Consider the following 27505-nt stretch of genomic DNA (forward strand, 5'->3'; position numbering starts at 1 on the left):
GCTCCCAGTCCTTCTGCCTTCGCAAACCCCTCCGCGCTTCTGACGTCCCAAAATAAAAGTCCTTGGATTTGTAGGTCAACCCTCACTTTGCTGAATACACTATCCCGCACTGCACTTTGCTGTTGTACAGTGCCTTCTTCACCCGCCTGAAGGCCGTCCGCCTCCTCGTCAGCTCCACTGTAAAGTCCTGATATATGCGTAAACTAGCTCCAGCCCACTGCACCACCTGCTCCTGCTTTGCCCAGCACAGGACCTTCTCCTTCATGCTGTACCTACAGAAACAAACAGTCACTACTCTTGGCGGCTCACTCGTCTTTGGTACAGGCCTCCACGACCTATGAGCCTGATCCAGTTTGTATCAAGAGGGATCGTCCCCCTTCCCCAATAGCTCGGCCAATATCGTGGAAAAATACTTGGCCCAGGGCCTTCCACCCCTTCGGGCAGACCCCCGATCCCCAGATTCTGCCGCCTGGATCTGTTTTCCGGATCTTACATTTTGGCTCGCAGACCCTTGTTGGTCTCTGTCACCCTCTGCACCTCCTTCCCCATTGAAGTGAGTTGATCACTGTGCTGCAATAATGCCTCTTCCACTTCCTTCAGTGTCTCACCTTGATCCTGCACCTCCGCCGCTGCGCTTGATACCGCCGCCCTCACCGGGGCAATGGTTTCCTCCACCAGCACTTTCAATACTGCCCCATCTCTTTGTTCATCGCTTCCATATGCTTTGTGAACTGTTTTTCAAGTTCCACGGCCATCACTTTGGTAATTTCTTCTGCCGTGAGCGATGCGGCCTCCCCTGGTGCCCCAGTCTCCGCTTTCCTTACAGTTCCTGCGTTGACTTTTCCACTCACCGGCGGACTTTCATTGACCCCTTTTTCACGGCCGTTTTTTTTTCCCAAACTTGGATGTTTCCCCTCACTGTGCCTCCCTACAACTTTTTCAGCCTCCGTTGCCCCCGAGACCGGGAGTTAAAACCCCGAAAATTATGTAACCGAGCGGGTGCCCTCCAACATACGGCTGCCTCCTGCCCGCCGGAAGTCGGCGTTTCAGCTATTATTAATGATTCATTAATCCTATCATTCACACTGCAGAGGATCAGTGTTCCTTAGATAATGTTACAAATACTGTTGTAATTTAGTAGAGTAGCATTTGTTTAGTTGTCTCAGACCGATTCATGTCCACTTTATTGTTTTGAAACGCAGTGATGTTTTTAATAATAATAATCTTTATTAGTGTCACACAAAGGCTTACATTAACACTGCAATTAAATTACTGTGAAAATCCCCTCGTCGCCACACTCCGATGCCTGTTCGGGTACTTTGACAGAGAATTCAGAATGTCCAAATCACCTAACAGTGCGTCTTTTGGGACTTAGGGGAGGAAACCGGAGCACCGGGAGGAAACCCACCCACACACTGGGAGAACGTGCAGACTTCACACAGGCAGTGCCCAAGCCGGGAATCCAACCCGGGTCCCTGGCACTGTGAAGCCACAGGGCTAACCACTGTGTTACCATGCTTTTGGGTAAAGGTTGAAGGTCTTTTTAGCCATGAGGCACATGATCAGTTCATTTGTTGTCAGGGGTATTGGTTTGGAGGAGAAATGTTTACCTCCACGGTGTTAAAAATAAATAGCAAGCATTTCTGTCATGCCTTTCGTGTTTTCAGGGAATCACACAAATGCGTCACAGCCAGCCAATTACTGTTGACGTACAGTCGCTATTGTCTTGTAGGCAAACGCAACGGCGAAGGTCACACAGACATTCAGCGACCAGTGTGTCTGCTTTTGGAGATTTTGATTGAGAAGAATGTTGGCTTAAACCCTGAAGGAATCCTGCTCTTCAAATAGTGGCTTGTCATTTCGTACATCCATCTGTCTGGGCAGACGGGATTGTGCGTAATGTCTCACTTGAAAGAGCCCCAATGACACACCCGCGATATCCTGCTGAAATGTAAACACAGATTATTTGCTCAAATCTTAGGGGTTAGGTTTGAGCCCATGACCTTTTACCTCAGAGGCAAGAGTACTGAGCCAAACTGGCACTCGTATGGTGTCTGTTTATCTCTGTGGTGGTGCCTGATATTCTTGTTACGTGATCTCTAATGTCTACCTGAACCATTGGCACAGCCAGGACCCCTGTTTATCTAATGGAAGCCTCCTGCATGTAACACTCTTAAGAGAACCACCCTGCCATGTAGGCCTGAATTGTACTCCAATTTTGGAGTGGATTTGATTGCTACCCTCTAATCCACCATCTGATTGGAGGAATGTCTATTACATGTATCAAGATGAAAACAAGGTGGTGCGTAGTGGGATTGTCACTGGACTAATAAACCAGAGGCCCAGAGTAATGCTCTGGGGACCCAGGTTCAAATCCTGCCACTGCAGATGGGTGAAATTTGAATTCAATAAAAATCTGGAATTTAAAAAGTCTAATCATGACCATGAAACCATTGCTGATTGGTGTAACACCCCATCTGGTTCACTAATGTCCTTTAGGGAAGGAAATCTGCCATCCTTACCTGGTCTGGCCTACATGTGACTCCAGATCCACAACAACATGGTTGATTCTTAACTGCCCCCTCGAGGGATGGGCAGTAAATGTTGGTCCTCCCTGTGCCCCACATCCCATGAACTAATAAAAAAAATCTACTTTATAGGTCTGCCAAACTATATTAAAATAATTTAATTTATTTGATGTCACTCCATTGGACCTGAATTCTGCCAGTGGATAGGTTTTGAAAGATTAAAAATGTCAGCTGTTGTGCTTGTAACATCATAGATTCTTTGTTAGATTTTAATAATTGGCTTAAATGACCATTAACTATTTGTTGATTTGTTCAAATGTCTAATTTTCACCAGACAGGTAGGAAAATTAACATTACAAATGGAAACCTTGCATGAAACCAAAAAATCAAATTGTTTAATGCTGTTTCAGAGCTACTTGATTTGAAACCAGCAACTAATTAACAGTTTTCCCCCCCGATTTCTGTCATCATGTTGTACATCAGATTTGAAGCTGAACACAAATTAAGTGTATTAAACTCAGGAGCATTTACTTTTTGATAATGTAGCTGCTGCTAACAATTTTAGAATTATTTTGATCTTGTACATGGTTGAGATGGCTGTAGTCTCTGAATCATTTAAATCCAGCTGTTTACATGATATGGGAATGACATGTTCATGGATTAACAAGGGACGAAGATTTAACAAAATTGCTTGAGAAAAATGAGCGTGGGATGTTGTCGAGCAAAATGGCAGCTGTGAAACCTCTACAGTGCCTCAAAATAATTAACTGCCTTTAAAAGAGATAAGTGTCATGTTTCTGTTAGAAATATTAGCAAAGGCTAGCAACTCGATGCTTGAGGTTAGACTTAAGCAAATAGATGAATGATGTCTTCTCAAAAAATAACAATTTACAGTAGAAGCTAACACTATTGTTGCGATGTTGAAAACTTTCATAAATAAAAGAAGTCATTTTCAAAACATCCAAGACTTTAGCTAAGCTTTCTGACTCGTGATATTCTCTTATTACCACCCTTCACGATCATGTGTTTGGTTGCAAATGTGAGAGTGGTGTCTGCACCAATTGTCAACTTAATTATAAACAAGACTGCCGAGATTCTGTGAGAAAATACCATTTGCTACAGTAATAGTCTCTCCATCCATTTTCTTTCAAAGGGAATAACATGCACCTTGTTTACAGAATCGAGTTAACTTACTTCATCTCTAACACCAAACTCCAGAACTATGTGCCGGGTTGGGTGAAGTTTGACTAAATATTTACGCAGATGTACTTTTGAAGCATAATTTTCTGTTGTTTTTTTTGGGGGGGGAATATGGATCTGAGTTGCTGAGTGAACTAAGAACATCTGAGGTTTGACTCCTAGCCTATGCTGTTGGCTGATCTCCACTTGGGTTATGTATGTCAGGAACTCTAAAATAAGTTTCAACACCCTCTGTTAAGAAAGCAAAACATTTCTAGTATTTAGGCTGGAAGCCTATACGTGAGTTGAGGACAGGACGTGGCTCTTTTCCAATGCCCTTCACAGTCCAAAGAGCGCAGGTTAAGTAGATTGACCATGATCAAGGGGGGGGGGGGGGGGGGGGGGGGTCTTTGATAATGAGCTCTTGCGGACGGTCGGTTGTTAACATGTACTAGAAGCTGTGGTATGAAGAGACAAGAGTTCAGCTCCTTTTTCACCAACACACCTTTAATGGTTCAAACTCACTCTGCACAGAACTCTACAGATCATCACAAGCTTCAGAGTCCACCTGAAGCCCCTTTACATATCAGTGTCAATCATTGAACACTTAACATAAATGAGACAACTAATTTCAATGTCTCTTAACCCATTACTTAACAGTCTCCCCCGCCTTGGAGAAAAAAAAACAATTAGGTAAAAATAAAATTTCAAGAAACTAAAATTTCAAGAAACTAAAACACGTACCTGATTCCCCCTTTTTTTTTTAAGTAGAAAAAAAAACATTCACAGAAACAGGCACCCTTCATTCACGATATCTAAAAGTTTCTGTGAACTAGCCCCTCTTTTCGTGAAACAGTCTGACAGTTGATAGCTACTGTCAACCCATTTAATTTTTGTTATTTCCCCTCTGTCCAACGTCTGCTTTAAACTTGCGATGTCTATCCGTAACCTCTTTTCATTGACACTTTTTGTAGAGCGCACATTTTCCCACAGAGATTTATTGTCAATGTGACAGTCAATAGGTATATTACCTAACTCCTCTAATCCCAAAATTTCTGTCAATATCTGACTTATATAAAAGGCCATATCCACCGCTTCCACTAAGCTTAATGTCTCAGCAGCCAAAGTGCTTTTGACCACTCTCCTTATTTTCTTTGTTTCCCCACACAAAAGAGGGCAACATTTACCATTGTTCCCCAAAAGAAAAATTATAAAACCTCCTGCGCTTAAAACTCCATCACATAAATTTGCATAGGACGCATCACTATAAACTATGAGTTTCAAATGCCGGAGGATCACCTAAAACAGGGAACTTCAAAACACACTCTTGCATTTTTAGTTTGGCCAATACTTTATTTGCTCTTATTATGTCTTCCACTTTGGGATCATTCACCTTTGTACTCAACTCTAAAACATCAAAACTCACGTCCGGTCTAGTCTGTCTCCCTAACCAGTTCAGTTGCCCAATTAAACTTCGCAGTTGCTCTTTTTCTATCTTCGAAACCATTGCGTCTTTTTGTGAAACCCGGCCACGACTAATTGCTATTGGACTGATGCTTTCCAAGTAAGATTGCTGACGTAAAGTTGCCCCTAACTAAGTCTGTCTGATTTTCAAACCAATATGTTTAAATGCACCGGAAGCCTGACTTCCAACCCTGAATTCTTTTCTCAAACCAGAGATTACAATAGCTTCAAAATCACTAGTCCCACCCCACAAAAAATCATCGACATGCACCATGAAGATGCCAGCAAGATTTCCTTTATAGTGCCAGTAAAACATTGCAGGATCTGCTTTCAACTAGCAACAGCCTAACTTTAACAAGACTGACCTTACCGAAAAGTACCACACTCTAGATGCATCATTTAATCCATATACACATTTGTTCAACTTCCACAGTACCCCTTCTGTGTTAGCTGCTTCTTTAGGAGGACGGGGAAAAATGTCTCTCTGGAGCTGATGCCCCTGCAAAAAGGCAGCTTTTATTTCTATAGATTTGCAGTCCCATGCCTTTGTGGCTAATAGAGCCAAGAAGATCTTTAAAATAACCTTTCCTGCTGTAGGTGAATCTACCCTTAAGTCCTGATCGTCTAAGTTTTCTTCAAATCCCCTTGCCACAAGCCTGGCCTTTGCCTCATAAGTTCCATCTGGAAGAACCTTTTCTGTACAAATCCATCTGTGGTATAGAGCTTTTTGTCCCCTATCCGGTACTTCCGTGTATACCCCAAATTCACTCCAACTATGCAATTCTTGCTGTTTAGCATCTTTGATAACTTTTTGATCTAATTTATTTGAAGCCACCAAAATCTCACGTGCATGTGGGCTTCTACTTTATTAGTATTCGTAGTCTTACTCCTGTTCCGAGATCTTGATAAACTACGTCCCCTTTCCTGCCTGGTATCTCGTTCTGTACTGCTAGATCTTTCTCTTCTGTAGCGGGATGTCCTTTCAATTGTCCTCGACCTTTTCCTGCGAACCTGTTCACTATCTGATGTACTATCTGAACTAGCACTGCGTTTCTGTGCCCTCCATTTTTGAACTGCATTTTCCCAATCCATTGTCTTAACATCCTCCCCTGAATGCTGTACATTCAACCAATGTTTATACTTTCCAGTGGCCTTCCCTGCTCTACTAATAACAGTTGCATCCTTCCATTGACTAGACCCTTCAGGCAAGTATGTCACTTTTGTACCAACCTTTGGCAATTGCCCTTTCGGAAAAATGGCCTGATCTAATTTATCAGAAGTGTCGTGTTCCTCTACAGAAACCCTGTCTATATCAGTTAACTGGTCCTCATAGTTCTGTAACCCATGCGTACCAGATGACTCTGGTTCCTCGTCTTGTCTGTCTGCTCTGTCTAAATTTGAACATTTGTAATCGGTACCCATTATCCTTGATGAATGTACCCTAACAGTTTGATTACCGTGTTGCAAAATAAATGTTTTGCTATCTATGCCTATGATCTTCCCTAGGCCTTTCCATTCATTAGAATTGTCTCTCTTATAGTATACCATTTCTCCTTGTTGAAAAACGGCATCTGATGGCCGTACATTATGTCTTAAAGCTCTGCGAATTCTTTCAGAGACTTCTGCTTCCAAAAAAGCTTTTCTACTGCTATGTAACGCGTTTAAATGTTCAGCAAAACCTGAGCTAATTGTAGTCCCTTCCCAAGCTGGAGGCTGGTCATCCAAAATGGAGGGAATTTTAGGATTTCTACCAAACACTAATTGATAAGGACTATAGCCCCCAACCATCTGCAATGAATTCTTTGCATGTACCGCCCATGCTAAAGCTGAATTTAGCGTGCAGTTTGGTCGATCTCCCAAAATTTTCCGAAGCATGTCATCGATAACAGCATGATTTCTTTCGCAGACACCATTACTAAACGTGCTTTCGGCAGCTGTGTTCATAACTCTGATATTCATGTTTTCACACATATCCCTAAACTCATCATTAGCAAATTCTCCCCCATTGTCCATAAAGAAATTTGCTGGTGGACCCATTCCTGTCCCGATCCATTTTTCCACAATTTTGTCCAAAATTACTCTCTTTTCTTTACTTCGTACAATCGTTGATTGACTAAATCTGGTAGCTAAATCTACAAAATGCAAAATAAATATATTATTTGCTTTATCCCAGATCTTAAGGTCCATGGCCACAATGTCATTAAAATCCCTGGCCAAAGGCAGGGTTACTATCGGTCGTGCTGGTGTCCTGCTGTACTTCCTGCAAACTTCACAGCGATTACTAACCTGTTCTATCAGCTTAGAATAGTCATCATTCCTTACCCTTGCATCCTTTAATAAATTTTTCAGCCTCCGAGGAGACGGATGTGCAAATTGCCTATGCAGTTTTACTACAATAAGCTTTTTACCAGCTAAAGTCGCATTATCAACTGTCATTAATACATCCTTAACCACTCTACTTAAAACATTATTTGTCAATAATGGAATACAATAATGTCCCGACTGTGTAAATTGTAAGTCCACTGTCTTTCCAAAAACTGTTGCCTTATCCTGTTCCATATCCAGCTTCACGTGTGCTTTCTTCATCGACGGTCTGCTCAGAAGCAAAGGTATCTCACTTGATATAACATCCGTGCTAATAAAATGATTCACTCCAGCAATATTGCAAGGGACTTCAGAGTATTATCATCCCCAAACCTGAAACTTGTGGAACTTTTAAATTCCTTAACCTTGTTACGATTTTCAGCATCCAATGAGTCCAGATAACATTTTAACCAGTCAATCCCACACACAGTAGATGTGCAGCCACTCTCCAATACAGCACAGTTAAAAGATTCTGCAACCAACACCCTCATTACCGGCATTAAACAGCTTGTTAATAGGACAATGCCTTCTTTCTGGTCACTATCTTTTTCCTCTTCTGACTCTTCCGTGTCATGTGTCGCTTCAAATACTCTATCATAAGTTGGACAGTTGAAAGCATAATGGTATTGAGAGACACATCGAAAACATCGATTTATCATGCCCCGTGCATTTCTAGGGTTCATCCTCCTATTGTAGGTTCTAACTGGGTTTCTGTCTTCATAATTTCCTTGTCTCGGTCTTCTTTTATAGTTTTGAGGCCTGTTCGTAGCCATACGATTTCACCATCCTGTTAGTAGTGTATCTTGCGTATTCTGCCTTATAGCAGGCTGACCTATTTGGGTCATCAGAGCCATTGGAATCGAATGTTTCCCCAAAAAATTTTTTAAAGCTGCTGTCATCTGTTCGAATAAGGTATCGTTATCCGTAAACTGAACTCCTGTCAAAACCAGGAGCCTATCCATGTTGCTCACTCTAGCACAGTCAAGTAATTTAAAGGCCAACACAGACTGTGGAAATTCCAGCCTGTGTTTCTGCAGCTTTTTATATAGTCTGCCAAATTCCATTATATAGTCTTCCATAGATAAATCCTCCATTTTCCGGAACTTATCAAAATCCGACCATTCTTCATACGCACTTAACAAGTCATCTTTCTTATAAATCTTGTCCATATAAAGTAATAAAGTCGCCAGACCACCTTCTGAGTCTAACTCTTCCAACTCCAGCTCAGAAAGCACTTTGTTTTGGATTTTACTGCCATATGGTAAAGAAATAGCCAATGCCATACCTTGTTTTCTCTTTCCTAAAGCAGTCACCTTAGTCCACATAACTATTGCACTTCTCCATTGGTCGTATGATTCCCTTTCAAAAAATAGGGGAGGATAATCATAACCAGCCATCTTTGTCCTGGGTTCAGCCATGTTTCCCTTTATTTTTCACTCCTTGGTTTGATCTGGAAAAATTGTATCTTTCAAGCCTTCACATTTACACAGCACCCATCCTCTGCTACCATTGTTAACATGTACTAGATGCTGTGGTATGAAGAGACAAGAGTTCAGCTCCTTTTTCACCAACATACCTTTAATGGTTCAAACTCACTCTGCACAGAACTCTACAGATCATCACAAGCTTCAAAGTCCACCTGAAGCCCCTTTACATATCAGTGTCAATCATTGAACACTTAAAATAAATGAGATAATCATTGAACACTTAACATAAATGAGACAACTAATTGCAATGTCTCTTAACCCATTACTTAACACGGTGCAGATCTGATGGGCCAAATGGTCTCCTCCTGCACTGTGGGCATTCTATGATTCTATGAATAGTTCATCTTTCATTCGACTGCACATGCCATGAGCAAGTACCCAGTTGTATGTTACATAGATACATAGAAGATAGGAGCAGGAGGAGGCCTTTTGGCCCTTTGAGCCTGCTCTGCCATTTATCACGATCATGGCTGATCATCCAACTCAACAGCCTAATCCTGCTTTCTCCCCATAACCTTTGATCCCATTCGCCCCAAGTGCTATATGCAGCCGCCTCTTGAATATATTCAATGTTTTAGCATCAACTACTTCCTGCGGTAATGAATTCCATGTTGATTAAATGTGTGAGTGTTCCGTGAAATTGGAGAACGTTTTGCATTTCTTTTTAATCGGTGTTTATTTTTGAAAGTGTTATTCTTGAGAGCTAACTTGCTTCATTGAAACTCTGTTTTGCAGGATTTAAAAAAGTATCATTTCTACTACTGGTTTGCATTTCCAGCACTGTGCTTCAGTGAAGGGATTCCCATAGTCCAGCAACCAGTCAGCTTGGCAGAAAAGTTCTCCACATGTCAGGTATTAAAGAATGGGAGTTACAATGTGGATCCCTGCTTTTATAAAACACTTTCAGGATTTTGGTAATGTCTCTGCTCCCAAAATATGACACCAAAAACATATTTTGAGTCTATCCGTTCCCTTTTAATAATATTCAACCTTCAAAATGCAGATAATTTTCATTACGATCGGTAAGAAAGCGATGCACATTTTGAAAATATTATTAAGTTGAGGCAACTTTATAGCTTCTCGCTTTCATTCCTTCAGAATGGTGAGCTTGCGATGATGAGTATCGAAGGCAGAGCCCAATTTAGTTGTTTATAAAACTGGTTCTATAAATCAAATGTATTCTATTGAAAAAAATAAGCACTTTTATTGATGTGCTTTTTACAGAAACATTCATGCCAGCTTTCTTCTCTTATCTTATGCTTTTGGATCCTTCCTTGTTAATGCACCTTGTCATTGTTGCGTCCGCTGTATTTGAGTATTCTTGCATGTGATCGCATGCCAGCAGCAGTAGTGTGACAAGTTCTAGGAACCAGGGGGCCACCCAAAAAGAGGGTGAGGAAGTGAGGGAGGGAGAGGAGAGAAAGTGGGGTGGAGCTGAAGGGTTGGGGCGAGGGAGGGACAGACAAGGTGAGGATGCCACCTGGTACCATGGTGCCAAGGTCAAGGATGTCATGGAATTGCTGCAGGGCATTCTGAAGGGCAAGGGTGAACAGCCAGAGGTCATGTTCCATATTGGGACCCAATGACACAGGAATAAAGAGAAATGAGGTCCTGCAAGCAGACTTTAGAGAGGTAGGAAATTGAGTAGCAAGAGTTCAAAGGTATGATCTCCAAATTATTCCTGGTGCTACACAATGTTGAGTATAATAACAGAAGGATAGAGCAGATGAATGTGTGGCTGCTGGAGAGATGGTGCAGGAGGGAGGGCTTTAGATTCCTGGGGCATTGGGACTGTTTCTGGGGGTGGTGGAACCTGTACAAGTTGGATCATCTGAACAGGAACGGGATCAGCATCGTCGTGGGGAAGTTTGCTAGTTGGGGTGGATTTAAACTAAATTGGCAGAGTGCTGGAATCCTGACAAGTCGTTCAGAGAGGAGAGAACCTGATTGAATTAGAAGCTAAAATGGCAGTGAATCTGAAAGGCAGAGGAAACATAGGCTAGATAAGAAAGAAGTGAGACTAACAAGGCTGAATGGAATATATTTCAATGCAAGGAGCGACACGGTAGCACAGAGGTTGGCATTGTTGCTTCACGGTTCCAGGGTCCCAGGTTTGATTCCCGGCTTGGGACACTATCTGTACATTCTCCCCGTGTCTGCGTGGGTTTCCTCCTGGTGCTCTGGTTTCCTCCCACAGGCCAAAGATGTGCAGGTTAGGTGGATTGGCCATGCTAAATTGCCCCTTAGTGCCCAAAAAAAGGTTAGGTTTGGTTACGGGGATAGGGAGGAGGTGTGGGCTTAGGTAGGGTGCTCTTTCCAGGGGCCGGTACAGACTCAGTGGGCCAAATGGCCTCCTTCTGCACTGTAAATTCTTTGTAAGGAGCCTGAGGAATAAGGAAAATGAGATCAGGGCACAGATAGGCACTTGGGAGCACAATCTCATAGCTTTGACCAAGACGGCTGAAAGATGCGCAGGATTGGCAGCTCAACGTACCTGGTTAAAGGGTATTCAGAGGAGATTCAGCGGGGAAGGTTGCAATATTCATCATTATAGCAGTGAAGAGCGATGCTGTCCTGGAAGGATCATCAAGTGAGATCTTATCGGTAGAAGGAAAAAACAGAAGGGGCAAACAACATATTGAGGCCATGCATGGAACAGCCATGGGGACCAAATTCGCACCTCAATATGCCAACATCTTCATGCACAAGTTTGAAACGCATGAGTGTGGCCTCAACCGGGATTTTGGATTCATGTCGCATTACATCCACTCCCCACCATCTGGCCTGGACTTGCAAAATTCCACCAACTGTTCTGGCTTGAGACAAATCACACCTCTTTTTAACCTGGCGTTACCCCTATCTCTGGATCTGTAATGATTTGATTACCTGCAAATTCTCGCATTCCAAGCATTGTCCGGCATCGCTGACTTTGTATAAATGTTTCTGGATCATACCTCTCCAGTCACCTGAAGAAGGAGCTGCGCTCCGAAAGCTCGTGTTTGAAACAAACCTGTTGGACTTTAACCTGGTGTTGTAAGACTTCTTACTGTGCTCACCCCAGTCCAACGCCGGCATCTCCACATCATTTACTAAGATAAGATACGATTTGGCCCAAGTAGACTGGGAGCAGCTACTTGAAGATAAAACTCTGTCCGATCAGTGAGAGGCCTTCAAGGAGGAGGTAGTGAGAGTACCGGGTAAATGTGTTCCTAAAAAGACAAAGGGTGGGAACAAGACCAGAGAACCCTGGATGTCAAAGGACATAAAGGTCAGGATAAAGAAAAAAAGAGAAGCTTGCGTCATATATTGAGGGCTCAATATAGCATACTCCCAAGAGGAGTTTAAAAAGTGCAGGAGGGAACTTGAAAAGGGAAGTTGGGAGAGTGCATGAAAAAAACTTCGGCGGTAGAATGAAGGAAAACGCAAAAGTTTTTTAAAAAATATATAAAGAGCAAGATAATTACGAGGGAAAGGGTAGGGCCAATTAAGGGCCCTATTGATATTCTGTGGATCGGAGACATGGATACAGCCCTCGATGAATACTTTGCATCGGTCTTCACAAGGAAAAGGACGATGCAGGTGTAGACATCAAGGACTGGGGACTATCAGAGGAAATTAAGTGAGTAGGTAGTAGCAGCTTTAGCAGATGAGATGTGTCCCAGGCTGTTGAGGGAGGCAAAAGAGGAGATATCAGGAGCATTGGCAGTCACTTTCAAATCCTCTCTGGCCACAGGTGGAGGACTGCTAACATTGTCCCATTATTAAAAATAGAGGGAGGGGTGCACCAGGAAATTGTAAACCAGTAAGTCTGACCTTGGAGGTGGGGAAGTTATTGGAAATGAATTCTGAGGGACAGAATATATCTGCACTTGCATAGACAGGGATTAATCAGGGATAGTCAGCATGGATTTGTTAAGGGAAGGTCGTATTTGACAAATTTAATTGAATCTTTTGAGGAGGTTACCGGGAGTGTTGATGAGGGTAATAGGAGTCTATATGGACCTCAGCAAGCCTTTTGATAAGGCCCCTGGTGGCAGACTGGTTAAGAATGTAAGGGGCCATGGGATCCAAGGAAAAGTGGCATATTTGCTTAAAAATTGGCTGAGAAGCAGGAAGCAGAGAATGAAGGTAGAGGATGTTCCTGTGACTGGAAGTCTGTTTCCAGTGATGTTCTCCAGGGTTCTCTGCCAGGGGCTTTCCTATTTATGATGTACATTAATAATTTGGACAAAAATGTAGGGGGTGTGATCAAGAAGGTCTTGGATGACACAAAAATTGGCAGGGTGATAAATAGCAAGGAGGATAGCCATACACTGCAAGAGAATGTCAATGGACTGGCTGACTGGGAAGAGCAGTGGCAAATGGAATTCAACCCAGAAAAATGTGAGGTAATTGGGGAGAGCTAACAAGGCAAAGGAATACACTATGAATGGTAGGACCCTGGAAAGTACCGAAGATCAGAGAGACCTTGGAGCGCATATCCACAGATCCCTGAAGGTGGCTGGGCAGGTAGATAAGATTGTTAAGAAAGGATATGGGATCCTTGCCTTTATTAGCCAACGCATAAAATACAAGAATAGGGAGGTCATGCTGGAACTAAATAAAACACTGGAGTACTGCATGCAGTTCTGGTCACCATACTATAGGAAGAGTGTGATGAGCAGGAGAGGGTGTGCAGGAGATTTACCAGGCCGCTGCCTGGGTTGGAGGGTCTGAGCTTTGAGAAAAGATTGAATGGGCTGCGGCAGTTTTCCTTGGAGCAGTGAACCTGATAGAGGTGTATAAGATTATGATTATGGATAGGGTGGATAGGAAGGCACTGTTTCCATTAGTAGAGGAGTCAGTAACCAGTGGGCATAGACTTGAGGAAAGAGGTAGGAGGCTAAGAGGGGAGTTTAAAAAAAAAAAAAAAAATTTTTATTGAAAAAATTTGTATTTATATAACAACAACGAACCTCAATAAAATACCAACAATTACAATAATGATAACAGTCATAAACATTCGCCCATCCTCAATGAACAACAAAACTTGTAAACAACGACTTAAATTAACACAATGTTAAGTTAAATAACCATAGAAAAAATAGAAACAATAATAAAGAACCCCCCCCCCGGGTTGCTGCTATTGACCAAGATACCTATCTTTGAGCCGGAAAGTCCAGAAAAGGCTGCCATCATTTATAGAACCCTTGTACTGATCCTCTCAGGGCAAATTTGACCCTCTCCAATTTTATAAATCCCGCCATGTCACTGAACAAGGTCTCCACACTTGGGGGCCTCGCATCCTTCCACTGCAGCAAGATCCTTCGCCGGGCTACTAGGGACGCAAAGGCCAAAACACCGGCCTCTTTCACCTCCTGCACTCCCGGCTCCCCGCCGCAACTCCAAAAATCGAGAGTCCCCAGCCTGGTTTGACCCTGAATCCAACCACCCTCGACACCGTACTCGCTACTCCCTTCCAAAGTTCCTCCAGTGCCGGGCATGCCCAGAACATATGGGCGTGGTTCGCTGGACTCCCCGAACACCTGGTGCACCTGTCCTCACCCCAAAAGAACCTACTCATCCTAGTCCCGGACATGTGGGCCCGGTGTAACACCTTGAATTGGATGAGACTAAGCCTCGCACATGAAGAGGAAGAGTTGACTCTCTCCAAGGCATCTGCCCAAGTCCCGTCCTCTATCTGCTCCCCTAGTTCCCCCTCCCATTTAGCCTTCAGCTCCTCCACTGACGACTCCTCCACCTCCTGCATTACCTTATAAATGTCAGACACCTTCCCCTCTCCGACCCACACCCCCGAAAGCATTCTGTCCATCGCCCCCCGCGAGGGCAGCAAAGGGAATTCCTCCACCTGTCGCCTAGCAAACGCCTTTACCTGCAAGTATCTGAACATGTTCCCTTGGGGGAGCCCAAATTTATCTTCCAGTTCCCCCAGGCCTGCAAACCTCCCGCCAATAAACAGGTCCCTCAGTTTACTGATGCCCACCCTATGCCATCCCCTAAATCCCCCATCAGTGTTCCCTGGGATGAACCGATGATTTCCACCGAATGGAGCCTCCATCGAGCCACCTGTTTCCCCCCTATGCCGTCTCCACTGTCCCCAGATTCTTAGGGTCGCCGCCGCCACCACCGGGCTCGTGGTATACCTCTTAGGAGAGAGCGGCAACGGCGCCGTTACTAAGGCACCCAGGCTCGTACCTCTGCAAGACGCCATCTCCGCCCAATAGTACCCCAAAAGGTTGGGCAACGCCAGCCCACCTCTATCCCTCCCTCGCTCCAGGAAAACGCTCTTCACTCTCGGAGTCCCATGTGCCCACACAAAGCTCAAAATACTGCTAGTCACCCTCCTAAAGAAGGCCCTGGGGATGAAGATGGGCAGGCACTGAAAGAGGAACAAGAACCTCGGAAGCACCGTCATTTTGACGGACTGCACCCTCCCCGCCAACTCTAATGGCAGCATGTCCCACCTCTTGAACTCCTCCTCCATCTGATCCACAAGCCTGGTGAAATTATGCTTGTGAAGAGTCCCCCAGTCCCTGGCCACCTGCACCCCCAGGTACCTAAAACTCTCCCCTGCCCTCCTAAGCGGGAGCCTACCAATTCCCTCCTCCTGGTCCCCAGGGTGCACCACAAACACCTCACTCTTGCCTAGATTTAGTTTATAGCCTGAAAAGGTCCCAAACTCAGCTAGCGGCTCCATGACCCCCGGCATCCCTCCCACCGGGTCCACCACATACAGTAGCAGGTCATCGGCATAAAACGACACCCTATGTTCCTCCTCACCCCGCACCATACCCCTCCACCTCCCTGAATCCCTCAACGCCATCGCCAACGGTTCGATTGCCAATGCAAACAACAAGGGGGACAGGGGGCAACCCTGCCTGGTCCCTCGGTAAAGCCGGAAGTACTCCGAGCTCCTCCCATTCGTGGCCACACACGCCATCGGGGCCTCATATAGCAGCCTCACCCATCTAATAAACCCTTCACCAAATCCAAACCTCCCCAACACCTCCCATAAGTACCCCCACTCCACTCTATCGAAGGCCTTCTCCGCATCCAGCGCCACCACTATCTCAGCCTCCCCCTCAATCGCCGGCATCATGATGACATTCAACAACCTCCGCACATTTGTGTTCAGCTGCCTACCCTTAACAAAACCTGTCTGGTCCTCGTGTACAACCCCTGGCACACAGTCCTCCAGCCTGGTGGCCAGGATCTTTGCCAGCACCGTGGCATCCACATTAAGGAGAGATATGGGTCTGTATGAACCACACTGCTGGGGGTCCTTGTCCCTCTTTAAGATTAAAGAAATCAGCGCCCGCGACATCGTCGGGGGCAAAGTCCCTCCTTCCCACGCCTCATTAAGTGTCCGCACCAGCAAGGGGCCCACTAGGTCCACAAACTTTTTCTAAAACTCCACCGGGAACCCATCCGGCCCCGGCGCCTTCCCTGACTGCATCTGCCCGATCCCCTTAACCAGCTCCCCCAGCTCAATCGGCGCCCCCAACCCCTCCACCTGCTCCTCCTACACCTTCGGGAAAGATAGCCCGTCGAGAAAACGCTCCATTCCCATCCTCTCCACCGTTGGCTCCGACCGGTACAGTTCCCCGTAAAAGTCCTTGAAGACCTCGTTCACCTCTACCCTCTTCCGCACCACATTCCCACTCTTATCTCTCACTCCAGCAATTTCCCTAGACGCATCCCGCTTGCGGAGCTGATGAGCCAGCATCCTACTCGCCTTTTCACCATGTTCATACACTGCCCCTTGTGCCTTCCTCTACTGCGCCTCCGCCTTTCTCGTGGTCAACAAATCAAATTTAGCCTGCAGGCTGCGCCTCTCCCCAACAATCCCTCCTCTGGTACCTCCGCGTACCTCCTATCTACCTCCAGCATCTTCCCCACCAGTCTATCCCTCTCACTCCTCTCGCTCCTCTCCCTGTGTGCCCAGATGGATATCAGCTCCCCACGAATCACTGCCTTCAGGGCTTCCCAGACCATCCCCACCCGGACCTCCCCCGTATCATTCACCTCGAGGTACCCCTCAATACTTGCCCGGACCCTCCTGCACACCTCCTCCTCCGCCAACAACCCCACATCCAACCGCCACAACGGGCGCTGGTCCCGCACCTCCCCCATCTCCAACTCTATCCAATGCGGAGCGTGGTCGGAGATTGCAATGGCCGAATATTCGGCCTCCTCCACGCTCGGAATCAGTCCCCTACTCATCACGAAGAAGTCTATCCGAGAATAAACCCTATGTACATGGGAGAAGAAAGAGTACCCCCGTGCCCTCGGCCTCACAAATCTCCATGGGTCCACCCCTCCCATCTGGTCCATAAACCCCCTCAGCAACTTGGCTGCCGCCGGCCTCCTACCCGTCCTTGAACTGGAACGATCCCGTGAAGGATCCAACCTTGTTTTGAAGCCCCCCCCCCCATAATCAGACCTGCCGCCTCTAGATCCGGGACCCGTCCCAGCATACGCCTCATAAAGCCCGCATCATCCCAATTTGGGGCATACACACTAGCAAGTACCACCTTCTCTCCCTGTAGCCCCTTACCATAAAAAACCTACCCCCCTTATCCGCCACCACCTCAGATGCCTCAACCGACACATTTTTCCCCACCAGAATTGCCACTCCCCAGTTCTTCACATCCAACCCAGAGTGGAAAACCTGCCCCACCCACCCCTTCCTCAGACGGACCTGGTCCGCCACCTTCAGGTGGGTCTCCTGAAGCATTGCCACATCTGCCTTTAGCCCCCTCAGAAGAGCAAGTACCCTGGACCGCTTCACCGGCCCATTCAGTCCTCTCGCATTCCAGGTGACCAACCGGATCAGAGGGTGTCCCTCCCACCTTCCCCGTCGACTAACCATAGCCCACCGACTGCCCGCCCCAGGCCAGCACCCCCCGCCCGACCCAGTCCCCACGGCGACAACACCTCACCTCTGTCCCCCCGGCCCACACCAGCTCCTTCCTGACCCTGCCAGCAGCAACCCAGTATTCCCCTTTCCACCCCCCCCCCTCCCTCCCCTCCCAGGCTAGGAACCCTCCTAGCCGCTACCTGTCCTCCATTGTACTTCCGTGGGTCAGCTAACTTCTGCTGACCCCGGAAACTCCCGCCAAAATCCCGACCCCTCCTAAAGTGGGATCATCCCCCATCCTGTCACTCCTCAAGGCACCGCTCCAGCGCGGGGAGGAACCAGTTAAGGCCCCCCCCCCCCCGGGTCATCATCTCCACCCCACCCCCCGGCCCCGCAACGCGGGAAACCAGAGGAAAGCCCGTGCTTTCGCACTGCCCCACCACACCCTTCTGACGCAGCTCCCAAATACCAGCCCCACTCCATACCCCCAACCCTATACAGAATACAACAAACCTCCCCAACCCCCCCCCCCGCAAAATACAAAACCCAAACAATGCCCCCCAACAAAAAACAGAACAACACCCCAATAAATAACCATATAAAAATTACAAAAGTACAGAAAAAAAAAACACAGCAACAGCAGAAACCAGCAATAAAGCATTACAACCGACCCCGCAACCCCCAACCCCTAGTTCGAGTCCAGCTTCTCCGTCCGCACGAAGGCCCACGCCTCCTCCGGGGAATCAAAATAATAATGCCGCTCCAAATAAGTTACCCACAAGCGCGCAGGCTGCAACATTCCAAACTTTATCTTCTTCTTATAGAGCACCTCCTTCGTCCGATTAAACCTGACCGCCGCTTAGCCACCTCCGCACTCCAATCCTGGTAGATCCGTACTACCCCAATCTCCCAATTGCTGCTCTTCACCCTCTTGGCCCAGCGCAGCACACACTCCCGATCACTGAACCGGTGGAACCTCACCAGCACCGCACGCGGGAGTTCGTTCTCCTTAGGCCTCCTGGCCAGTACTCTGTGGGCTCCCTCCAGCTCCAGGGGCAGATGGAAAGATCCTGCCCCCACTAGCGAGTTCAGCATCGTGGCCACGTAGGTTGTCAGATCCGACCCCTCCAGCCCCTCCGCAACGCCCAAGATCCTCAGATTCTTCCGCCTCATGCGGTGATCAAGATCCTCGAAGCGGTCTTGCCGCCACTTATGGAGTGCCTCGTGCCCCTCCACCTTACTCACGAGGACCACGGCCTCCTCCTCTTGTTCAGCGGCCTGCGCCTGCAGCGCCTGGATGGCAGCACCCTGGGTCGTCTGAATCTCCGAAAGCTTTTTATTCGTTTCCTGCAGAGAGCTCGGCACCTCAGCCTTAAAATCTGCAAAACAGTGCAGGAGAGCAGCTTGCTGCTCCTGCGCCCACAGCCTCCATTCCTCTGGTGCTTCGCCGGCCGCCATCTTGGAATCCTTCCCCCGTTTTTTCTGGGGAGCTGCTGCCGTTTTTTCCCCCTTTCCACTCCGAGTTCGAGTCATGAAATGCGGAGAAAGTCGATCAGCACACCTTCTCCCACCGGGAGACATTGAAAAAATTCCGCTTTGGGCTCTAAAAAGATCCAAAAAGTCAGTTTGAATCGGGAGCTCCCAAATGTGTGGCTTCCTACGTCATCGCCGCCACCGGAAGTCCGCTAAGAGGGGAGTTGAGGAGAAACTTTTTCACTCAGACAGTGGGGGTCACTGCCTGAAAGGGCGGTTCAGTCAGAAACTCTTGTAATATTTAAGAGGTATTTCGATATTCACTTGCACTGCCGTAACCTCCCAGGGCTGTGGGCCAAGTGCTGGGAAATGGGATTAATGCAGTCAGATCCTTGTCGACTAACGTGGACACGATGGGCTGAATGGTGGCCATTCCTCTGCTATAAATCTCTATGAATCCATGAAAAGTTGGGACAGAGGGAAAGGAATTGATGAACGGTAAAGAGGTGGGAGGGAAAGGAAGAGACCGCAGTAAGAGGCAGAAGACACCAATAGGGGGAAGAGAGGCTTTGGGGAGTGGTTGGTGGAAAGTGGAGGGAACCTTGCTGAGGTTGACGGGAAGAGGTATGAGGGAATGGGCTCAATCTTGCACTCAGTCACCTGGAACATGCATATTTCACACCTGGCACCCTGAGTATTATCGGGTCACTCTGCACAGATTAGATTCCGATCCCAGACCTGTACGATTTGTTTACTCATTGGATCAGCTCAATGAGTTGTTGAATGAGTAACAATGTCTGCCATTTTATTCTCCATTCACATGTTTTGAAGTTTTTTTGCCATTAGTGCCAAAATAATGGTCATTCAACTGAGTTGCGATCTTCTATTGCTTTCTTGTAAAAAAAATATTTTTTAAATTATGCATTCATGGGATAGGTGTCATGGGCAAGACCAACATTTGTTTTCCACCCCAAATTACGCTGAAGAAGGTGCTAGTGAGCCACTGTCTTGAACTGCATGAGTCCATGTGGTGTAGGTACGCCCACTGTGCTGTTAGGAAGGAAATTCCAAGAATTCGACCCGGCCACAGTGAATGAATTACGATGTATCTCCCAATTACTGCGATGTGTGAGTTGCAGGAGAGCCTGAAGGCGGCGTTGTTTACCCGCATCTGCTGCGTTGCCTTTCTAGGTTGTAGGCGTAGTGGGTTTGGCAAGTGCTGTCGAGGGAGACTTTGACGAGTTGTTGCAGTGCCTCTTGTGTATGGTAAACACTGCTGCCAGCGGGAATAAATGTTTAAGATGGTGGCTAGGATACCGGCCAAGTGGGCTGCTTTGACCTGGATGGTGTGGAGCATCTTGAGTGTTTTTGGAGCTGCACTTATCAAGGTAAGGGTAGCTGTTCCATCCCACTCCTGACTTGTGCCTTGTAGATGGTGGACAGACTTTTTGGAATTGGGAGATGAGTCGCTTGCCTCAGAAATCCCAGCCTCTGGCCTGTCCTTGTAGCCACAGTATTTATGGGACTGGGTCCTAATAGATTTCTTTTGTTAATGATGATGTGCAGGATTTGGATGGCGAGGGATTCAACAGCGATAATCCTATTAAGGAGAGGTGCTTAGATTATCTCTGCTGAAAATGATCATTGCCTTGTTCTTGTCTGGTGCAAATTGGGATTACGTAAGCACTTGAACAGAGAACATTGCAGAACTACACGGAAATGGCAGGGGAGCAGGACTAGCTGAGTTAATATTGTAGAGAGGTAGCGTGGGAAAGACGGGATGAATGGAATGGCCTCCGTCTGAACTGTAAGCATTCTGTAATTCTACGAAATTTGCTTTCATTGACCATCCAAAGCCTGAAAGTTGTCCAGTTCTACAGCGCGGTGGACACAGACTGTCTCATTATCGGAGGAGTTGCAAATTAATGAACATCCCTAATTCTAAACCACCTGATAGGGAAACGGTTATTGATAGGGTAGCTGTTAGCACTGTCCTGAGGAACTCCCACAATGATGCTGTACAAATTCCATCTGCATGAATTTTAAAGCAAAACTGCAAAGACTGTAATGCAGAATAAGGCCAGCAGCGCGGGTTCAATTCCCGTACCAGTTTACCCAAACAGGTGGCGACTAGGGGCTTTTCACAGTAACTTCATACTTGTGACAATAAAAGGTTATTATTATTGTTGAGTATTGTATCTGATTTCTCTCTTATTTGAACAGATCCATACACTACAAGATGCTTACAATGAACTTTGCCAAAAGGAGGAAGTTACAGCAGTTCCTTATTTTCTGGTCAAGTACAGAGATGATTCTGTTTCGCTGGCATCTTTGAGAAACTGGAATGAGTTTTTCAAAGGTCAAACCAAGGTACAAAATTACATCCAAGGAATAGATGTGTAATGAACAAATGACTGGGCGAGTGATTGAAGGCAGTTCTGAATTAACAGGAGCATAAAACGAGACTTATCAGCTGGCTTATTGATGCTGGGCCTGACCCAGTGAAACCCTGTCGGTGGCATTCATTTTTCTCTTGCTGATACCATTAATCTGTTTCTGCTGCTGGACAGCGATGATGCAGTCACTTGATCGAAAATAGAGGTGCCTGCTTGGGTAAATTCATAAATCTGCCAGAATCATAGAATCCCTACAGTACGGACGGAGACCATTTAGCCCATCGACTCTGCACCGACCCTCTGAAAGAGCTCACCCAGGCCCCCACAGCCCGGGAACCCAGTCTAACCGTTAGATACTGAGTGGCAATTTAGCGTAGGCAATTCACCTACCCTGCAAATCTTTGGGTTGTGGGGATGAGACCCACGCAGACACTGGGAGAATGTGCATACTCCACACGGACAGTGACCCGGGGCTGGGAAGGAACCCGAATCCTCGGCGCCGTGAGGCAGCAGTACTAACCAATGTGCCACCATGCTGACCCGTGCATTTCGGACTTCAGATGGAGATCATTTTGATTTTCGGTTACCGTCTATAAACTTGCAGTGCAATACCCTAAGCCTTGGATAGTTATAGTCTCGAGTCAATAAAATGGGCAGAACAGCAAGATGTGATACTGACTAATAAATAAATATAGGGTACCTACAATAAGTTTCTTTTTAACATAAAAATCGCAAGGAAAACAGTGCAGAGAAACAACCTAGACTCCCCGCGTGAAAGATTAATGATGTTCAAAAGATGTGCAGTTTTTAGATGTGTTCAGTTTTTGGATTTATGGACATAAGATACTCAACCTTTATACTTTCAGCCTCGCCATGTTTGTTTCATGTTCATGCTTTGGCAGCCACTTCCTGTTAAAGACAATTTTCTTCTGCAGGTTACAGTTGGTGTCTATGATCCTTGTACATTAACCCAATATCCAGGATGGCCTCTGCGAAACTTCCTGATCCTTATAGCCTACAACTGGTAATTACGTTATCATTTATATTCTCCTAGTTTTAATATCTTCTTTGGAATTTTGTTTTTGCCACGTTTGTGACCTATCGATTGATTTAAAGCAAAATATCCCCGCATGCAGAAAGTAATTTACGAAACGATGAAGCAAAAGAAGACTGAATTTGCCGTGTGATAGACAATGTAGCAATGCTGCCTCTGATGTGGCTTGGCTGGTAGAAAATGTTTTTTTTATAGCGACGGTCAGATTTTACCCATTATCCCTTTGAAAAGTAAATTACGCAGCTTGTTTTGAGGCGAGAGCAGTGAATCGTTCTGCCCTCCCTTCTTCCCGCTTCCAACCCTCTTATTGCTCTCTTCCATTTTGTCCAATGAAAGTTCAGTGATGTCTGCCTTAAATCTTGAGAGAAAATTATTTTGCTTGCCGCTGCTTAATTAAAAAAATATAGACTGGTACAGTTTTGGCAGTTACTCGCAGTGCTGGTAATGAAAATTACCCATCTGTTCTCATTTTGAAAATGAGTTGTTCCCCTAGCAGCAAAGAATCGGGCGAGTATGTTTTAGCATTGTATGAGGGGATGCTTTACTGATGTAACTGATAATTAATATGAAGCCTCTTGTATTTTTTTTTAATTCGGAAAAATGTGTCGGCCCTGCATTCTTGCACAATTGTTACTTTCTCTTAAATTATCACTGATCCCGGTGTTTTCTATTCCCATAAATGGTATGGTGAGGCCTTTTCTTATCGGTTTTGAGTGTTGAGTTTCAGCCCTGGCTTAGTGGCAGCACTCTCACGTCAGAATGTTGTGGAATCAGGCCCCATTACAGAGACTGGAGAACAAAACCGAGGCCTGCCACTCCAGTGCAGTACTGAGGAAGTGCTGCACTATCGGAGGTGCCGTCTTCCAGATAAGGTGTTAAACCAAGGCTCCACCTGCATTTACAGGTGGGGATAAAAGATCCCGTGGCACTATTTTGAGGAAGAACAAAGGGTAGGGTTTTCCAATTCTTCCCATCCGATGATCTGAAATTCCCATCCGAGGTCAACAGGCCTTTCACTGGTCCATCAAACATCCGTCCTGTCTGCGACAATTCCTGCAACGGGTGGGAGGGTGGGGGGACTGAAAGATTTAGGCCAAGTAATTTCTCCTTGGTGCCTAGGCTAATATTTATAATTCAGAACATTATCTGGTCACAAGTTGACGGCTATGTTTCCTACAGTGGCTATACTTCAAAATTACTACATTAGTTATAAAGTGCTTTGGAGCATGTTAAGGTCATGAAAGAAGCTATGTAAATAAAATTCATTTCTTTTTGGAAACAATTCAGTTGTTTCAATGTATTACTTTTCTTTGGGATGATAGGGGCAGCTTTCTGGACACACTTGAAGTTCTGTGCTTCAGAGACCGAACTATGCAAGGGATCAGAGACACCCAGCACAGCATCATCTTTGAAGTCAAACTTCCACAAATAACATCAGTCACAGGTAATCAAAGAACAGCACTGCCCAAATAATTTGCGGAAGGTTTCTTTCCAAACAGTAGAAAGGTAACTGGAACATTGCTGGGATAATGATGGCGAAACTGTCAACATTCGCCATCTTTACAGCACTGAAACTGACAGAACTTCAGGAAGCTGCAAATGCGCAGAATAACACGAAAATCCAGAAGGTGCAAGTCTAAAGGTGAGTGAGTGCCTTTAAATTTGCTTACCTTTCAGCGGGAGCAGGGGCCTGTCGTGAAGGTGAGTCAGTGCGTTTAAATTTGCTTACCTTTCAGCGGGATCAGCTTCCGGATTTTCGGCGGGAGCAGGGGCCTGTCAGGAAGGTGAGTGAGTGCCTTTAAATTTGCTTACCTTTCAGGGGGATCAGCCTCCGGATTTTCGGCGGGAGCAGGGGCCTGTCGGGAAGGTAAGTACCTGTATACAAGTCAGGCGGTTGCTAAACCCGAGACACTACACTTGTAGTGTCCCCCACCCTTCCACCCCCTCTAACCTAAGGGGTTGAGGGAATATCATGTAAGCTCTTCCTTTCTTTTTCTTGTTTTTTATCTAGAGGGGATGGCAGGGAAGGCAGTACAATGCTCCTCCTGCAGAATGTTTGAGGTGAGGGACGCCGTCAGTGTCCCTGCTGATTTCATCTGTGGGAAGTGCACCCAACTCCAGCTCCTCAAAAACCGTGTTAGGGAACTGGAGCTGGAGCTGGATGAACCGCGGATCATTCGGGAGGCAGAGGTGGTCATAGATAGAAGCTTCAGGGAGGTAGTTACGCCAAAGAATAAAGATAGATGGGTGACAGTGAGAGGGGCTGGGGGGAAGCAGTCAGTACAGGGATCCCCTGTGGTCGTTCCCCTTAGTAACAGGTATACCGCTTTGGATACTGTTGGGGGGGGACGACTTACCAGGGGTCAGCCATGGGGTACAGGTCTCTGGCACAGAGTCTGTCCCTGTTGCTCAGAAGGGAAGGGGGGAGAGGAGAAGAACATTAGTCATTGGAGACTCCATAGTTAGGGGGATAGATAGGAGGTTCTGTGGGAACGAGAGAGACTCGCGGTTGGTGTGTTGCCTCCCAGGTGCCAGGGTCCGCGATGTCTCGGATTGTGTTTTTGGGATCCTTAAGGGGGAGGGGGAGCAGCCCCAAGTCGTGGTCCACATAGGTACCAACGACATAGGTAGGAAAAGGGATAGGGATGTAAGGCAGGAATTCAGGGAGCTAGGGTGGAAACTTAGATCCAGGACAAACAGAGTTATTATCTCTGGGTTGTTACCCGTGCCACGTGCTAGCGAATCGAGGAATAAGGAGAGAGAGCAGTTGAACACGTGGCTGCAGGGATGGTGCAGGAGGGAGGGTTTCAGATTCCTGGACAATTGGGGCTCATTCTGGGGTAGGTGGGACCTCTACAAACGGGATGGTCTACACCTGGACCAGAGGGGTACTAATATCCGGGGGGGGGGGGGGGGGGGGGGGGGGGGTGTTTGCTAATGCTCTTCGGGAGGGTTTAAACCAGTTCAGCAGGGGATTGGGAACCTGAATTGTAGCTCCAGTACACAAGAAGCTGAGAGTAGTGAGGTCATGAGTAAGGTTTCAAAGTTGCAAGAATGTACCGGCAGGAAGGAAGGTGGTTTAAAGTGCGTCTACTTCAATGCCAGGAGCATCCGGAATAAGGTGGGTGGGCTTGCGGCATGGGTCAGTACCTGGGACTTCGATGTTGTGGCCATTTCGGAGACATGGATAGAGCAGGGCGAGGAATGGTTGTTATAGGTGCCGGGGTTTAGATATTTCAGTAAGCTCAGGGAAGGTGGTAAGAGAGGGGGAGGGGTGGCATTGTTAGTCAAGGACAGTATTACGGTGGCTGAGAGGACATTTGATGAGGACTCTAATACTGGGGTAGTATGGGCTGAGTTAAGAAACAGGAAAGGAGACGTCACCCTGTTAGGGCTTTTCTATAGGCCTCCGAAAAGTTCCAGAGATATAGAGGAAAGGATTGCAAAGATGATTCTGGATAGGAGCGAAAGTAACAGGGTAGTTGTTATGGGGGACTTTAACTTTCCAAATATTGACTGGAAACACTATAGTTCGAGTACTTTAGATGGATCCGTTTTTGTCCAATGTGTGCAGGAGGGTTTCCTGATGCAGTATGTAGATAGGTCAACAAGAGGCGAGGCCGTATTGGATTTGGTACTGGGTAATGAACCAGGACAGGTGTTAGATTTGGTGGTAGGTGAGCATTTTGGTGAGAGTGACCACAATTCGATTACGTTTACTTTAGCGATGGAAAGGGATAGGTATACACCGCAGGGCAAGAGTTATTGCTGGAGGAAAGGCAATTATGATGCGATGAGGCAAGACGTAGGATGCATCGGCTGGAGAGGAAAACTGCAGGGGATGGACACAATGGAAATGTGGAGCATGTTCAAGGAGCAGCTACTGCGTGTCCTTGATAAGTATGTACCTGTTGGGCAGGGAGGAAGTCGTCGAGCGAGGGTTACTAAAGCAGTTGAAACACTTGTCAAGAGAAAGAAGGAGGCTTATGTGAAGGTGAGACGTGATGGTTCAGTTGGGTCGCTTGAGAGTTACAAGTTAGCTAGGAAGGCTCTAAAGAGAGAGCTGAGAAGACCCAAGCGAGGAAATGAGAAGTCTTTGGCAGGTAGGATCAAGGATAACCCTAAAGCTTTCTGTAGGTATGTCAGGAATAAAAGAATGCCTAAGGTAAGAGTAGGGCCAGTCAAGGACAGTTGTGGGAAGTTGTGCGTGGAGTCCGAGGAGATAGGAGAGGTGCTAAATGAGTATTTTTCATCTGTATTCACACAGGAAAAAGACAAAGTTGTCGAGAATACTGAGATACAGGATACTAGACTAGAAGAGCTTGAGGTTCATAAGGAGGAGGTGTTAGCGATTCAGGAAAGTGTGAAAATAGATAAGTCCCCTGGGCTGGATGGGATTTATCCTAGGATTCTCTGGGAAGCAAGGAAGGAGATTGTTGAGTCTTTGGCTTTGATCTTTAAGTCATCTTTGTCTACTGGAATAGTGCCAGAAGACTGGAGGATAGCAAATGTTGTCCCCTTGTTCAAGAAGGGGAGTAGAGATAACCCTGGTAACTATAGACCAGTGAGCCTTACTTCTGTTGTGGGAAAAGTCTTGGAAAGGTTTATAAGAGATAGGATGTATAATCATCTGGAAAGGAATAATTTGATTAGAGATAGTCAACATGGTTTTGTGAAGGGTAGGTCATGCCTCACAAACC

The 27505-nt window shown here is 46.3% G+C and overlaps 1 protein-coding gene across 1 annotated transcript in view; it reads left to right on the top strand.

Moving 5' to 3' along the window:
- Positions 1-27505, top strand: part of atg7 (ATG7 autophagy related 7 homolog (S. cerevisiae)) — a 171412-nt gene that overhangs the window by 5568 nt on the left and 138339 nt on the right. The window contains exons 5-8 of the mRNA XM_038812655.1: positions 9758-9874; positions 21579-21725; positions 22687-22775; positions 24128-24249. Of these exons, the coding sequence (XP_038668583.1) occupies positions 9758-9874; positions 21579-21725; positions 22687-22775; positions 24128-24249 (475 nt within the window). The remainder of the gene's footprint in view (positions 1-9757; positions 9875-21578; positions 21726-22686; positions 22776-24127; positions 24250-27505) is intronic.

This window comes from Scyliorhinus canicula, chromosome 11 (genome assembly GCF_902713615.1).
Source record: "Scyliorhinus canicula chromosome 11, sScyCan1.1, whole genome shotgun sequence".
In the NCBI taxonomy this organism is placed as follows: Eukaryota; Metazoa; Chordata; class Chondrichthyes; order Carcharhiniformes; family Scyliorhinidae; genus Scyliorhinus; species Scyliorhinus canicula.